The sequence below is a fragment of the Periophthalmus magnuspinnatus genome, chromosome 18, assembly GCF_009829125.3.
Source record: "Periophthalmus magnuspinnatus isolate fPerMag1 chromosome 18, fPerMag1.2.pri, whole genome shotgun sequence".
Lineage (NCBI taxonomy): Eukaryota > Metazoa > Chordata > Actinopteri > Gobiiformes > Gobiidae > Periophthalmus > Periophthalmus magnuspinnatus.
Genome location: NC_047143.1, coordinates 27,892,490 through 27,909,191, shown reverse-complemented (window position 1 = coordinate 27,909,191; position 16,702 = coordinate 27,892,490). Strand labels below are relative to the sequence as shown.

The following is a 16,702-nucleotide window of genomic DNA, read 5'->3' as shown; positions in this document are numbered from 1 at the left end:
TGTTATTCAAATACAGATGTTTTTTTTAATGAAAACACGACTTCAGGCCCTCTGCGTAAAAACAAATGTGTTGTATTTATGCAGGTTTGAAATGTTTAAACTTTTTATTTTTTCTCATTTCAGAACGCTGATGCAGCAGAAGCACCGGCTCAGACAGAGGTTTGTACAATAATCATAATTTAAGAGTTTTAAAAATACATTTGAGATGGAGGACAGGGGAGACTGAGAGGTTCACAGTTTAAATAAATAAAAACAAACATATAAATGTTGAACTATATTTGTCGACGAGTCAAACGAGATTTGTGATTATAATCTGGGCACTCACATAATCTATTAATCTGACGACACACGGTATGAAGGAAAAAGAGAAAATGATAATAAATAGAAAACACTGAACTCAGAGCCAGAGCCGCTCGACTAAGAGCCAGAGCCGCTCGAGTAAGAGCCAGAGCCGCTCGACTAAGAGCCAGAGCCGCTCGACTAAGAGCCAGAGCCGCTCGAGTAAGAGCCAGAGCCGCTCGACTAAGAGCCAGAGCCGCTCGACTAAGAGCCAGAGCCGCTCGACTAAGAGCCAGAGGGAGCCCACCCCAGCACCAGCTCATCCATTCGGGCGAGGGAAGGGTCCGGGTCCACAGGAGGGGATCTAGGGTCATGACCGTCAGTGGGAGGGCATCTGAAACGGTCAGACAGTGGGACAGGGAACATGTGAAGAGAAATGAATGAACTCCAGGTGAACTGAAGAGTGAAGCAGCTGAGGGAAAAGAGGAGGAAACAGAGGACAGTGCTCAGATCACATCCCCCCGCACAGCTCCCCCTAGGCCTCCTAACTGAAACTGCAGGGTTTATTTCTGCTCCTGACTGGAGCTCAAAGACTAGACTGAAAACACACCTTGGTATTTAACACAGGTGTGTTCTTGCTCTGTTCTTGTTCTTGTGTTATCTGTATCTCTTGACTTTTATCTGGGTTGTTTTAAATGTGATATAAAAATAAAACGTAACTGACCTGATTTACCTGAAGATAATTATATGATATAAAGCAAACACACACACAGCTTGTAATTATTCAGCTGCTGCTTTTGTTTGAACCGTGGATGATAAACACAGGGTAGAGTGGCCAAAGAATGAACGAGTAAAAGTAACAATACTTCAACTTAGAAATTATATCTCAGATGTCGTGACTTAATATTATGTTTATGTAATTTAAAGGACAAAACATGAAATGCTCAGAATGTGATATTTTCAAACACAAAACTGAGCCAAACTAAATATATTTTTAAATCAGCTGCAAGAAAAACAAATGTTCAGATCATTTCATGAAGTTAAATAAAAACTCAGGTCACTTTAGACTCAGGGAGAACAGGAACCACAACTTACTCCAGTGATATACTGTACTGTGTAACAGTACTTTTACTGGAGTAGGAGTAAAGCTATGCTGCTAAAAAGTACTCTGAAAAGGTACTTCTATTTAGCCAGATAAAATTCTTTAAAACGTCAGTAAACACGTGGGCAGGTCTCAGGTACAAATTATAAGTTGCGTTTTCTTTCTATCTCAGGCCACACCCACATGTCACATTAAATTCCAACTAAAGAATTTGTTTCCGTACGGTAAACAGCGAGTGATCTGGGTTTAGTTTGGCAGCGGGTTGGTCTCGGAATGTGGATTTAAAAATAGAACAATACAATATATAACAAGGAAAATAGTGTTGTCATGTAATGCTACATAATCGTTGTTACCAGAACAAATAAACATAAGGACAACTTTGTGTTGCAGATTAACTTTACTTCTTTTGAACAGTAAAGTTACTTTAATGTTTATTTAAGCTAATGACAAACACATTAACCCTGCAGCGGTTTAGACAGACGACTCGACACTGACTCGATTAAACTCATTTAAACTGAGTTAACCCTAAACGAAGACGTCATTTTAACACAAACTTTTACCTTTGTCGTCCTCGCTCTGTCTTCGTTTGTGTTACGTTTTTATGTCTGAAATTGGCTGATCAGAACGAGGACGAGGTTTGTACCTGGGACAGAAACACTGGTGTAATTAATCTGTTTAACTGGAGCAAACAAAAAACTGGCAAGGGTTTTCAAATAAATGACCCAGATACTAATCAATAGTAAAGCTTCACACCTGGTTTGAGCCCAGTCCTGATGCAGACTTGATTTGGTCCTGTTCTAGTCCTAGTCCTAGTTTAGTCCTGGTTTAGTCCTGGGTTGCTGCTTTAAAATCTCTGAGCCACAGGAGCCAGAGACCTGAGCACAGGACACATGTGTGAAGTACTTCCTGGTTCTAGTCCTGACCCGAGCAGCAGTGTTCTTGGATGTTCTGGATGTTCTGGATGTTCTGTTCTGTGGCTCGTTTGGAGAGTCCAGTGATCAGGACGTTAGTCGTCTAATCTACTGGACACAAATGCAGGATAAGTCTCTCTGAGTCTGGTTTTGACAGTTTACATTTGATTTTTGACATGTTTTTAGATGTAAAAAGCTACAGATGTTACTGATGTGATGTGGCTGTTAAAGTTCAAGTCTGAGTCCATTATTACCTCTAGATTTTATTTCAGTATTTTGTCCTTGAATTGAAGATGTTAACATAAATAAATCAGGCGCCTTCTTTCCCCGAGGTCGCTCACGCTAGCATTAGCAGGTAACAGGTTTGCTTGACCGCGTTGCTAGGCGCCCGCTCCCTGTTAAACCAGCGGTGCAGGTGGGAAGGGGCGTTACCATCAACAGCCTTAATCCTGATTGGCTCTTTGGTTGCTATGATGCTCGCAGTTGAAATTCCAAATATGGAACTCAGCTCCAAATCCGCCGCTATACCTGCTCCAGCCTCGATGAGCTTCATTTAACTGGACGTCGTAAACACCGACGTCACACTCGCTTCGTCCACTTCTTTATACAGTCTGTGCTATGAAGACCATCAGTTCACACAATTTTTTTCTTATTCATTTCTTATAGTTTTTTTTCTCTTTTGTGTGAAACATTCCAGGCAATGCAATACCATCTCCCTGGAGACAATAATAGTCAATGGATTCACCAACCTCCTCACATTTTTTGCCACATTTCCTGGTCTGCGATTATGTCACACTTTTAAGTTTGAAGTTGATAAACATAAACTGGCAGGGTGTTGGTTGGATTTTAAATATGATAATTGTACTTACATATTTTGCGTGTATTACTTGTACTGTTATGGTGTTGGCTGAGTCCTAACAATAGAAATTAATCGATCAGCAGCGTTTCTGTTCAATAGGACGGGGCAATAATGTGCTTGGACCACAGCAAACTGCTTGGACCATAACACTTGATTCTTATATAAATAATTTAAAAAGGCTATTTGTGCTAATCCACCTCTTCAGTCGTTTGTGCATAGTTGTAGTTTACACACTGCCTGTCCAAAAAACACCACCCAAAAAAGGTCGCACACACTAATATTTCGTCGGACCACCTTTGAAAAATGCTCTGACTTTCACTTGAACACAGCCCTGAGTTCTACTGCTGTTTTTCTTTGATTTGATTTCACCAAACGTTTAAATGTCGCCGATCACGATCATACAGGATTCTTTTTCCGGCCACATTTCTTCTTCAAAGACGATGGGTTCCCACTATCCGTCCAGTTTTTAATCACGCGTTGGGCAGTTCTTAACCTGATTTTGGTTGTCTTTTGCTGTCTGAGGAGATCGCAGAAACTAAGTTTAAATCTGTCATTGTAGAAGTGAAGACGTTTAGCAGCCAAATGTCTTCACTTCTACGATTTGTCCATTTGACAGATTTAAACTTCATCTTTGTCTGCGTCGTCCAGGTCTGATCCACAGCAAATTTCCTTTAGACGTTTTCTCCACTGGATATCAATGATTTAACCTTCTCAGACTAACATCTTTTCCAGGACCACAGGATCTGTCTTTTGACCTGGTTGTTTAAGAAAAGAAAAGTGACTCATTGCAGCAGTTGGAGTTAAATAACTTGTTGCTGAATGATAATTAACCTGGCTCATACCTATTTGTTTAGTTAAATCCAGGTGGCATCTTTTTGGCCAGGCAGTGTATTATCAGGGTGTGGAATAATAATAATTCTCTTTGTTTGTCGTGCTGTTTCCGTTGCAGGAGACGGTGCAGATTCAGCCGCTGGAGTTTGCAGATGTCAGCAGTGACGGAGCAGGTCTAGACCCTCTGGATGTAGGTTTAAAAAAGCAAAACTATTATATACGCAACCAGTCACCAGTTTGGACTCGATATATTTTTTCTTACTTTTCTTACTACAAAGGAAAACATTGAATATATGATGCAAGATATGTGGAATTATCCAGCAAAAAAATAGATAAATAATGCAATTTGACAGTTTAAGATAAAGAAATGTCAAAAGGGTGACTATAAAAAAAAAAGAAAAAAACCCAATTCCAAACTTGTTTATATATTTTTATTACTACATTAAACACATTCATTCAGATTGTTGATGCTTTACTATTTACACTAGATTCTCACGTAAATAAAATAAAGGCGAAACAAAAATTGTGAAAACGTGTACGTAAAATTGTTTCCATGTTTTTTGGTCTAATCTGTGTTTGATTCCAGGATGAAGACGGGCTCCTGTCCTGGTGGAACACAGTTGAGGGTCAGTCACATTTGAGATCGTTTAATATTTTTTTTAAAAGCATTTGGAGCTAATAGTTTGTCGTGTTTAGGTTGGCACGAGTGGAACGAGTCAAACCAAGACGCAGAAGCTGAAGAGTAAGTACCCATACTACGCTCACCTGTGGGTTTGGGATCTCTTTTTACGTCACATAGTCAATCAAACGTATTGTTAATCTTTTTGTTGAAGTGAAAGTAGAAACCAGGGTTAGTTCTAGGCATTTGGTGGCAGAAGATGTTGGTTGTGGCCCATAATGTATAGTTTGATGCTATGATACTCGCCGTGAGAATTCCAGATACAGTTGTCCCTCGCTATATCGTGGTTCATCTTTTGTGGTCTCGTTGTTTTGCGGATTTTTTTGGGTGCAATTTTGCATGCTTTTTTACACTGTATGAATGTGCATTGGTCTACAGTCCAACAGCCAATCAGGACGCACGACAGCCTGATTGGCTGTTGGACTGTAGACCATTGTCCATCAGTCTCCTCCGTGCCGTGTCTCTTGTCCAGTACAGAATGTGTTCAGACAAATTTACATAAACGTTGGATCTCAGTGTGACTCTGAAGTGCTGTACGTTTGCAATTTGTTTTCTCCTTGACAAAACCCACAATATCGATGAAACAATTTTTAAAAGCATAATTTTTATTTACAGTTTGAAGGACAAAGGTTTGAGCTCCACAAAGTAAAGCGAGGAGTGTCTGAGGGTTTGAACGTGAAATATAAAACATATTTAGTCGAGTTATTTTACTTTTATCACTCCTTTGCTGCATAATTCCTCTCGTCTTGCTTCATATTTGTGTGTCTCTGTGTATAAATGTAGAAAGTTATAAAAATACTTTGAAAATGAAGATACACTGGTCCCTGGTTTATCACGGGGGTCACGTTCTAAAAATAACCCACAATAGGCAAAATATCAGCTTTATTTTGTACAATTATTCTCTATGTTTTTGCTGTAAAACCCCTCACCACACACTTTATAAATTTTTACTCACACAGGCATTAACATTTTCTCACATTTCTCTCTTGTTTAAACTCTCTCAAAGTTCAAACCTTCGTAGGCGCCTTTGTTGGTGCAGAACGTTTCATCGACATTTAAGTGCTGTAAGTTTTCTCCCTGACAAAACCCACAGAGTCACACTGCGATCTTTGGTTTCATTATACAATACTGAACTTATTTTTTTAAATCTATGAAGGTTTGAACTTTGAGAGTGTTTAAACGAGAGAAATGTGAGAAAATGTTAATGCCTGTGTGAGAAAAGTGTGTGGTGAGGGGTTTTACAGCTGGAAAACAAAGCTGATACTTTGCGGATTTCGTCTATTGCAGGTTATTTTTCAAACATAACCTCTATACAGTGGTCCCCATAAACCAGGGACCACTGTATAGAATTCGACTCCAAGTTCGTCCCTATAACTGCTAGCGTTGATGAGCTTCATTTGGAGCTGCACTGTGGGTGACGTTGCGATCCCTTAGTTCACTTCTTGATACAGTCCGTGGTCCAAACTGTTGTGCAGATCTGACTTTATTCTTGTTCCCTCAGTGTGGTGGAAGAAGCGGCCGATCGTGTCTTCATGGCCGCTCGCCTGTTCGTGCGCCTGTTTAACAAACGCGGAGGTTCTCTGCAGCAGAAGATCCTGGAGCTGCTCGCTATGGCCGACGCTGCAGACAGTTTCCATAAGAAGACTGTGACGGCGAGCGTGGGAGGGGGCGTGGCCAGTGTGGCGGGTTCGATCACCACCATCACCGGGCTCATCCTGGCCCCGTTCACCGCTGGGACGTCCCTCATCGTGACCGCTGTGGGGATCGGGGTGGCCACGGCGGGCGGACTCACTTCGGCTTCGGCCAATATCACTGACACGGTCCACTCCAAAACTGACCGTAAGAAGGTGGAGAAGATGATCCAGGACTATCAGGACGAGATCAAGGACATCAAGGACTGCCTGGACTTTCTGCAGGTAAAAAACACACAGGGTCATGTTTCAGTAAGTGCCCAGATGATTCAAACTAGTTATATTTATTTAACCAGGAAATCACATTTGGAATCAGAATATATTAAACAAGAGAGGCCTGGGCAAGGTAACACAATGAGCAGAATACGAAAAAGCCTGAGCTTGTGTGGGAAGTTTAGCAGTTCCGGCTAAATATAGTCGGCCTCACCTCCACGTACAGCTTGGGCTCTGGAGCCCAACTCCTCGAGAGGAGCTGGACTCTCCATTTCTCTGGCGTTGCCCGCGGGGAGCGGCGGCGAGCTGGTGTGGGCTCATTGCCCCACAGCTCAGCTGCTGCGTGTTGGGGTTCACTCCGGTGAACGAGAGGGTCACGTCCCTGCGCCTTCGGGTTGGAGACAGGTCTCTCACTGTTGTGTCGGCCTACGGGCCAAACAGCAGTACAGAGTACCCGGACTTCTTGGAGTCCCTGGTAGGGGTACTAGACAATGCACCGACCGGGGACTTCAATGCCCATGTGGGTAATGACAGTGACACTTGGAGGGGTGTGATCGGGAAGAACATCCTCCCTGATCTGAACCTGAGCGGTGTTTTGTTATTAGACTTCTGTGCTATCTACAGTTTATCCATAACGAACATCATGTTTAAGCACAAATGTGTCCATCAGCGTCCACCAGGACACTCCAGGTCGGAGGTTGACTTTGTTGTTGTGTCATCTAACTTCCGGCCGTGTGTCCAAGACAGGTGAAAAGAGGTGCAGAGCTGGTGACGAGCTGGATGCTGGACAGACCTGGCAGGCCCATGTGTATCGTGAGGGTCTACTGGGAAAGTCTGGAGCCCTCTGTCAGGGGGGTGTTCAACTCGCACCTCCAGGAGAGCTTCTCCTTGATCCCGGGGGAGGATGGGGACATGGATTCCGAGTGGGCCATGTTCTGTGCCTCTATTGCCGGCATGGCTGCTCATAGCGGTGGTCGTAAGGTTTGCAGTGCTCGTCGTGGCGGCAACCCCAGAACCCGGTGGTGAACACTGGAAGTAAGGGATGCCATCAGGCTGAAGGAATCCTATCGAGCCTTGTTGGCTTGTGGGACTCCTGAGGCAGCTGACGAGTACCGGCGGGCCAAGCGTGCTGCGGCTCATGCTGTCACGATGGCAAAAACTCGGGGTTGGGAGGAGTTCGGGGAGGTCATGGAGGAGGACTACCGGATGGCCTCAAAAGAAATTTTGGCAAACCGTCCGACGCATCAGGAGGAGGCAGTACTTCTCCAACACTGTTTCCAGTTTCAATTCAATTCATTTATTTTTGTTTCCAGTGCAGGTGAAGGGCTGTTGACCTCAACTGGGGATGTTGTTGGACGGTGAAAGAAATACTTTGAGGATCTCCTCAATCCCATTGTCACGTCTTCCGAGGAGGAAGCAAAGACTGGGGACCCGGAGGTGGATTCATCCATCACCCTGGCTGAAGTCACTGAGGTGGTTGGCAAGCTCCTCAGTGGCAAGGCCCCGGGGGTGGACAAGATCCGTCCCGAGTACCTCAAGTCTCTGGATGTTGTGGGTCTTGGCTGATACATCTCTGCAACATTACGTGGTGGTCGGGGACAGTCCCTCTGGACTGGCAGACCGGGGTGGTGGTCCCTCTGTATAAGAAGGGGGACCAGAGGATGTGTTCCAATTACAGGAGGATTCACACTCCTCAGCCTTCCCAGTAAGGTCTATTCCAGGGTACTGGAGAGGAGAATCCATCCGATAGTTGAACCTCAGATTCAGGAGGAGCACTGCGGTTTACGTCCTGGTCACGGAACACTGGACCAGCTCTATGCTCTCCATTGGGTCCTCGAGGCTCATGGGAGTTTGCCCAACCAGTCCACATGTGCTTTGTGGATCTGGAGAAAGCACTTGACCGTGTCCCTCATGGTGTCCTTTGGGGGGTGCTCCGGGAGTATGGGGGTCCATGGCCCTTTGCTAAGGGCTGTCCGGTCCCTGTATGACCGGAGCAGGAGCTGTGTTCATTGCCGGCAGTAAGTCAGACCTGTTCCCGGTGCATGTTGGACTCCGCCAGGGCTGCCCTTTGTCACTGGTTATGTTAATTGTTTTTATGGACAGAATTTCTAAGTGCAGTCAGGGGCTGGAGGGGGGGGTCTGTTTCAGGAACCACAGGTTCTCATCTCTGCGAGATGAGAACCTGTGGTGATGAGAATCAGCTCCTCCAAATCCAAGGCCATGGTTCTCCACAGGAAAAAGGTGGCTTGCCCTCTCCGGGTAGGTGGTGGATCTCTGCCTCGGGTCTTGTTCACAAGTGAACAAGACCCGGAGATACCACATAGCAGGCCCCAGTGCCTGCTACATGGGGGGAGCTTGAATTTCTCCACTTGAGGCAGAAACTCACAACCCACCCGGAGAGGGCAAACCACCTTTTTCCGGTCGAGGACCATGGCTTTGGATTTAGAGGAGCTGATTCTCATCCTAGTCACTTCACACTTGGCTTCATCAAGCCAGGACTGGGGCAGTTTGCAGCCATAAGGACAACATCATCTGCAAACAGCAGAGATGAGATCCTGTGGTTCCCAAACCAGACCCCCTCCGGACCCTGGCTGCGCCTTGAAATTTTGTCCATAAATATAATGAACAGAACCGGTGACAAAGGGCAGCCCTGGCGGAGCCCAACATGCACCGGGAACAGGTCTGATATACTGCCAGCAATGCGAACACAGTTCCTGCTCCGGTCATACAGGGACCAGACAGCCCTTAGCAAAGAGCCTGGGACCCCATACTCCCGGAGCACCCCCCAAAGGACACGGTTGAATGCCTTCTCCAGATCCACAAAACACATGTGGACTGGTTGGGCAAACTCCCATGAGCCCTCGAGGACCCGATGGAGAGTATAGAGCTGGTCCAGTGTTCCGCAACCGGGATGAAAACCACACTGCTCCTCCTGAATCCGAGGTTCAACTATCAGTCGGATTCTCCTCTCCAGTACCCTGGAATAGACCTTACCGGGACAGCTGACGAGTGTGATAACCCTGTAATTGGAACACACCCTCCGGTCGCCCTTCTTATTCAGAGGGACCACCACCCCGGTCTGCCAATCCAGTGGTACTGTCCCCGACCGGCACACGTTGCAGAGACGTGTCAGCCAAGACAGCCCCACAACATCCAGAGACTTGAGGTACTCAGGACGGATCTCGTCCACCCCCGGAGCCTTGCCGCCGAGGAGCTTGCCAACCACCTCAGTGATGGACGAGTCCGCCTCCGGCTCCCCAGTCTCTGCTTCCTCCTCGGAAAACATGACGGTGGGATTGAGGAGATCCTCAAAGTATTCCTTCCACCACCTGACATCTTCAGTTGAGGTCAGCAGCTCTCCACCTGCACTGTTTCCCCCTCCTGAGGCGTCGGACGGTTTGCCAGAATCTCTTTGAGGCCGTTCGATAGGCCTCCTCCATGGCCTCCCCAAACTCCTCTGACCCCGGAGTTTTTGTCTCTAACCACACGAGCTGCGGCACGCTTGGCCTGCTGGTACTTATCAGCTGCTTCAGAAGTCCCACGAGCCAACAAGGCTTGATAGGACTCCTTCTTCAGCCTGACAGCATTCCTTACTCCTGGTGTCCACCACCGGGTTAGGGGATTGCAGCGCAGACCTTACAACCACAGCTACAAGCAGCCACATCGACAATAGAGGTGGAGAACATGGCCCACTCGGAGTCCATGTCCCCAGCCTCCCCCGGGATCAGGGAGAAGCTCTCCTGGAGGTGTGAGTTGAAGATCCTTCTGATGGAGGGCTCCACCAGCTGTTCCCAGCAGACCCTCACGATGCGCTTGGGCCTGCCTGATCTGTCCGGCTTCCTCCTCTGTCAGCGGATCCAACTCACCACCAGGTGGTGATCAGCCCCTCTGTTCACCCGAGTGTCTAAGACAAGTGGCCGGAGATCAGATGACACGACAACGAAGTCGATCATCGACCTCAGACCTAGGGTGTCCTGGTGCCATGTGCACTGATGGATACACTGTGACTAGCACAGAAGTCCAATAACAGAACACCACTCGGATTCAGATCGGGGAGGCCATTCCTCCCAATCACGCCCCTCCCAGTGTCACTGCCATTACCCACATGGGCATTGAAGTCCTCCAGGAGAACAACGGAGTCCCCGGTTGGTGAACTGTCTAGTACCCCTCCCAGGGACTCCAAGAAGGTCGGGTACTCTGCACTGCTGTTTGGCCTGTAGGCCGACACAACAGTGAGAAACCTGTCCCTGACCCTCTCGTTCACCAACACGTGAACTCCACGTGAACGTGGGGTGAACTCCAACACATGGTGGCTGAGCTGTGGGGCAATAAGCCCACACCAGCTCACCGCCGCTCCCGGTGGGCAACGTCAGAGAAATGGAGAGTCCAGCCCCTCTTAAGGAGTTGGATTCCAGAGCCCAAACTGTGCCTGGAGGTGAGGTCGACTATATCTAGCCGGTAACGCTCAACCTCCCGCACAAGCTCTGGCTCCTTCTTCCCCAGCGAGGTGACATTCCATGTCCCCAGAGCCAGTCGTTGGGGGGGGCCCCCCCTTCGACTGCCACCCGGATCTCCCGCAGGGGGTGGGTCCACGGGAGGGCGGCCCCACGTCACTCCTTCGGGCTGGGCCCTACCGGACCCCATGGAGAAAGACCTGGCCACCAGGCGCTCGCTGCCGAGCACCCACCCCAGGCCTGGCCCCAGGGTGGTGCCCCGGTAACGCCAGTCCGGGCGACAAAACTGGCTTTGATATACTACTCATCTCCAACAAACATACCTATTAAGAATATTTTTGCATAAAGATTTGTATTTCTAATTCCCAAACATGACCTTCTCATTTACTCTACTGAAGTTTTATTCTGCGTGATTCATGCTTGTTTATCTTGAGTATCTTTATTTAAGATTCCGTTTTATTGATTTATCCGTTTTCACGCCCACCGTGACACACACACTTCCTTCTCCAGTTTTATTTTCTTAATCGGTGATAGTCATAGGATTCAGCAGTGTCTTGTCGTCATTTTGGTACAGATGTAAAAAAATGTGATGTGCAGCTGTCCAAAGGGGGCGCCGACAGCATGACGACTGAGGGATTACCGCTTTGTTCTGATGATGTTTACGATGACATCAGCTTGCATGTTTCTTTTATGAATATTGTTATTTAAAATGTGTAAATTATCACAGAATGATCCATAGAGACAAGAACGATGGGGCGGATTCAACATTTGCTGTGTGCTTGTTCAATCCACAGGAGGGAATGGAGACCCTGGAGGAGTGGAATTTCGAACAATACGCCGAAGCCATTGCCAAGAAGCACCTGAACCAAAACGTGAAGCATGTGGTGAAGGAGGGCGGGCGTGCGGGCAAAGCTCTGGTCATCAACACGGAGAGCCTCATCAACACTGTGCAGGTCGACTGTTTATTTATTTTTAAAGTAGTAATAAGTTCCACATTCAAACCAAGCACAATAGACATGAAAAACAGCACCACAACAATGACAAACTAAACAGTCTGTCAGTCTGCTCCAGGGCAGCTTTGCTCACAATGGGAGCTTAAAACCAGTGTGTGAGAAGTGAATAAACTAAGCTCTGCAAAGCTTTGGGCGTCTTCATATACACTGCCTGGCCAAGAAAAAAGTTGCACCAAAAAAAAAAAAAGAGGTCACACACTACTCTTTGGTTGTTCCTCCTTTAGCTTTGATTACGTCACACATTCGCTGTGTCATTGTTTCGATTTCGCTTCTCCAACGTCACAGATTTTATTTTTTCCATCCAGTGTTGCATTAATGTTTCACCTGTTGCATTGATGGTCGAGTCTGACGCTGCTCAAAGCTTCTCCAGCACATCCCAAAGATTCTCAATGGGGTTAAGGGCTGGACTCTGTGGTGGTCAATCCATGTGTGAAAATAATGTCTGTTGCTGAACCTGACAAGATGTTGGGATGTTTAGATTGAATCAATGAAAAGAGTAATAGCCGTGGAGTAGGGACACGGAGACGACAATTGTGAGGATTACTTTTAAAACAGATGCACCTCCTCCGTTAGCATCTGCACACTGCTTATGTCCAGTGAGGCTCAATCTGGTCTTCTGTTTTCATGCCTGACCATCTCGACTGCTCATTACCGGCCTTCGTCAGAGTGGTCACGTGATGTTTGAAAATGCCGCTTATGTTGTTGTTTTTTTTCACCGTTCAGGTTCTGAGCGTAGCAGGAGGAGCCGCTAAAGCTGCCCAGGTCATGAGCGTCACCACGGGGGTCATGTCCGGGCTCTTCCTGGCTCTGGACGTCTTCTTCCTGGCCAAAGACTCCATCGAGCTGAAGCAAGGAGCCAAGACGGACTTCGCCGCCAAGATCCGAGAAGTGTGCAAAGACCTCCAAAATGGACTGCTGGAGCTCAACCGAATCAAAGAAGACTTACAGAAAACAATGGATGGGATTGAGGTGGAGGTAGAGGAGGAAGAGGATGAAGAAGTCTTAAAATCAGATCTGAAAAAACTGATCGAACTTGAAGAATGAAACAAGATTACAACTCCATTTTTTTAGCAAACACTGAAGGAACTTAGCATTGAGATATTTGGTTACTGAGTTTGTACTAGCTGTTTTAAAGTATTTAAGAAGGCATTTTATTTAGTAATACTATTTAAAGGTAATTAATTATAGAATGTGTCTACAATAAAGTTATTTCTTCAAATGTTGATTGTGTTTTGGTGAATAGTCACATTTCTATACAGCACTTTAGATCAAGGAACCACTCACATCACGCATAGCAAAGAGCCAATCCAGAGCGAGGCTTTTGAAGGTAACGCCCCTTCCCGCCTGCATCGCTGGTTTAGCAGAGAGCGGGCGCATAGCAACACTGCTATGCACTGCACTACAATTAAACATTAGTAAAAGCCAACGTTAAATCTGTCAAATAGACAAAAAGTTGTAGGAGTGAAGACATTTCGCTGCTCACCCAAGATGCTTCTTCAGAACTGAAGCGTCAGACCATGACAACAGAGGGATTACTGTCAATCAAACCTGCGCTAGCGGGAGTGACCTTGGGGAAAGAAGGCGCCTGATGCATCTGTAAAGCAAGATATGAACATTAATAACAGCACAATAGTGAAATAAAAACCCCAGGATCATGTAGAGGGTTAATACGAACATTTAAGACCAGAATGAGTCTGACAGCAGCAGAGACAGAGAGAGGACACAGTTTTTACACAGAAAGTGAATTAGAGCCAGAGTCGAAGAAGCAGGAAGTGCGCCCATGATCACTTCCTGTTTGGAATGCGGAGGCTAGCAGGTTAGCTATATCCGTTTATCTGATTCAGGTCACAAATTTCAGTATCAAACAGACTGTATAAACAAAATAATGAACAGCTGTGAGGATCAGTGCCGGACAAAGGCGTGAACAAGAGGAACAGCTACAGGACTCCGCTGCTCTTTGGTCCACTTCCTCGTGAATTCCCGTTTGTTGCTGTACAAACCCAGCCAGTTTGTACAGGTTTGACCAGACTAAACATTGTATTGAGGTCATTCATTCACTTCAGATTATTGTAAAACCTAGAACATTCTTCCTGAAGATGTGAGTCACGCCTCTACTTTGACAATGTTTAAATCCAGACTCAAAAGGATTTTATTCTGCACTTTTCTCATTAAATGTTAATCTTATGATGATTATTTTTGATTATTTATGTTTTGATTTGTTGTATTGCGACTTTAATGTGTTTTTTATTCTGTAAAGCACTTTGAATTACCTCATGTACGAATTGCGCTGTACAGATATACTTGCCTTGCTTAATTCTGTAGCCACAGCTGCCCTAGGGTAGACTCATGGAAGCGAGGCTGCCAACCTGCGCCTTCAGCTCCTCCAATCGCTCTCATTCAGAACAGAATTTACAAACTAGGACGTGACTTCGAGAGAGAATGATTTCTCTGACTGGACTTGAGGTGCAACGGAGGACGAGGACCAAACTGTATAAAACAAACAACAAACAAACGTGATCATCCAATTAGATTCGTTCTTTCCAGTGACATGTGACTGACGGAGCTTAGGCTTCGCTCGTCGATTCTCCGGACACCGCCGTGTTTTTTAGCGTCCTGTGATATATTTTTTCTTTATTTTTCCTGATGTGGACGGACCATGAGTGTCCACCTCACATCTTCAGAGAGTATAAAAGAAGTGTGTGTTCTGGATCCCAGGCAAGTGTGCAACGTAAAATAATAATGATAAAATTATATGATGATAAAATAAAAAATAGAAGGCCGGCTGGGTAAAGGCCCTGCCCAAGGACACAAAGGCAGTTTGTATTTAATCACCGCAGGCTACTTCAAAATGGCATGGACTTGTGCTTAGGTTAATGTTTTGTTTGCATAAGGATGATTGAAACATTCAAATGATTATTAAAATGTAAAACTAAAAAATGTTACGAGTCATGAAAGACGTCAAAGACGCGAATGGCTGTAATAAAATGCCCTAAATGCGGTTGGGATTAGTCACGTTAACTGTACAGGTCTATCATTATGGGGCCACAGGCATGTCACCGACGAGTCAACGGCTATTATAGAGGGGATATTTACTTCTACGGGGTATTGAAGAGGGGATATTTACTTCTACGGGGTATTAAAGAGGGGGTATTTACTCCTACGAGGTATTATAGAGGGTTTTTTACTTCTATGGGGTATTATAGAGGGGGTATTTACTTCTACAAGGTATTAAAGAGGTAAAAAGGTATTTACAGTTCAATTTTTTTTGGAAAGCCCAAAATCACAGCAGCAGTCGCCTCTTAAAGCTGAACGTGAGAATTGATTTAACGAACAGAAAGTTAGAAAATCAACAATGACAATCAACAAGAAACAGATGAGCAAATAGAGAACAGGATCAAGGAAATGTAGAGACTGTGGCAGCCTCTTTAACTCAGACAGGAGCTGCTCCCTTAACAGGTATTAAAGAAGGAGGTATTTGACTTCTATGGGGAAATAAGTTTCTGTCTTTCCTTCTTTATTTATTTGTCATGTACATTTTAAGTAATCTTATTAAAAAAAAGATTTGTACCAGATTTAGCTGTAGCCTCTTTCCATCTGCGGACCCTGGGCAGGTGCGGACCCTGGGCAGGTGCGGACCCTGGGCAGGAGAACAATCAGTTCAACATTAATATTATCAGTTAAATACAATAAAACATCCCCATGTCCAGTACATGATGTTTATACAGTCCATAACAGTATGAAAAAATGTGAACAGAACAGACTAACCAGACTGATGTGGACACATTTTATGATCCAAAATGTCCTTTTTTTTAGTAAAATGATGCAAATCTACAAACTGATGAAGCTGATTCCACTGTCTGATGTTTTTTTCAACGGCCATGGAGCTGCATTATTAATAATTTTGTATAAATTTCTTAGATTTGAACATAAAATTAAATTGTTGAAACTCAACATTTTGTATTTACTTAGTGATAATAAAGTGTTTGTTATCGAGTGCCTTTACTGCCCGATTATCGATGGATCTGAGAGGTTTGAGCTGTAACATATTTAGATCATCATGGTTCATTTATTGTTTTGAAAATGCTATATTCACCCGACACAAAGTATTAACATATTTAATATTTAAGTCCCCTCATATGGGCGATGTCATTGATATTGTGTAATTCCCTCTTTAATGATTGGCAGCAGGTGCTGGGGCTGAGGGGGATTCAGATCAGAGAGAGTCCTTTAAGGTTTAAACCAACTGGATTTCAACATTTGTGATTGAATCGTCTTGGACCAAAACACCAAATTATAACAAATTTCTTGGCCTCATGTTCATTGTTTTGTGATTAAGAATAAATCAGCATTAGAATAATTATCAGTAAAATATATACTTAATTTGAACATGTTTACCTTATATGTGGGGACACAGTTCAGTCATGTTTATGGAATAAAAATCAAATTCTTACAGTTTAAAGGATCATTTAAATAAAGTCAAACAGCCAAAGATTTTAAACGTGCCCACAGTCCTGTGTGTTTACATTTATAAACGTCTGTGCCCACACTTCTGTGTCGGCAGGTGGGGGATTTTTGGAGCTGTCCACAGGTTGAACCATGGAAACTTTTCATGCTAAATCTGTTGATGAGTTTTCTCTTAATCGTTCCACTAATGCCTCCTGTCATCTAAA

General features: G+C 45.0%; 1 protein-coding gene across 8 annotated transcripts in view; it reads left to right on the top strand.

Moving 5' to 3' along the window:
• apold1b (apolipoprotein L domain containing 1b) overlaps nucleotides 1-13,256 on the top strand; it is a 38,859-nt gene extending 25,603 nt beyond the window's left edge. For 5 of the 8 annotated variants that reach the window (XM_055229146.1, XM_055229145.1, XM_055229142.1 and 2 more), the window contains 7 exons: nucleotides 124-159; nucleotides 4,101-4,172; nucleotides 4,569-4,608; nucleotides 4,679-4,724; nucleotides 6,163-6,577; nucleotides 11,814-11,972; nucleotides 12,756-13,256. In XM_055229146.1, coding sequence (XP_055085121.1) covers nucleotides 124-159; nucleotides 4,101-4,172; nucleotides 4,569-4,608; nucleotides 4,679-4,724; nucleotides 6,163-6,577; nucleotides 11,814-11,972; nucleotides 12,756-13,076 — 1,089 coding nt within the window. In that variant the 3' untranslated portion in view covers nucleotides 13,077-13,256. The remainder of the gene's footprint in view (nucleotides 1-123; nucleotides 160-4,100; nucleotides 4,173-4,568; nucleotides 4,609-4,678; nucleotides 4,725-6,162; nucleotides 6,578-11,813; nucleotides 11,973-12,755) is intronic. The other 3 variants (XM_055229143.1, XM_055229144.1, XM_055229141.1) reach the window with 1 other exon arrangement.
• The last annotated feature ends 3,446 nt before the right edge of the window (nucleotides 13,257-16,702 follow it).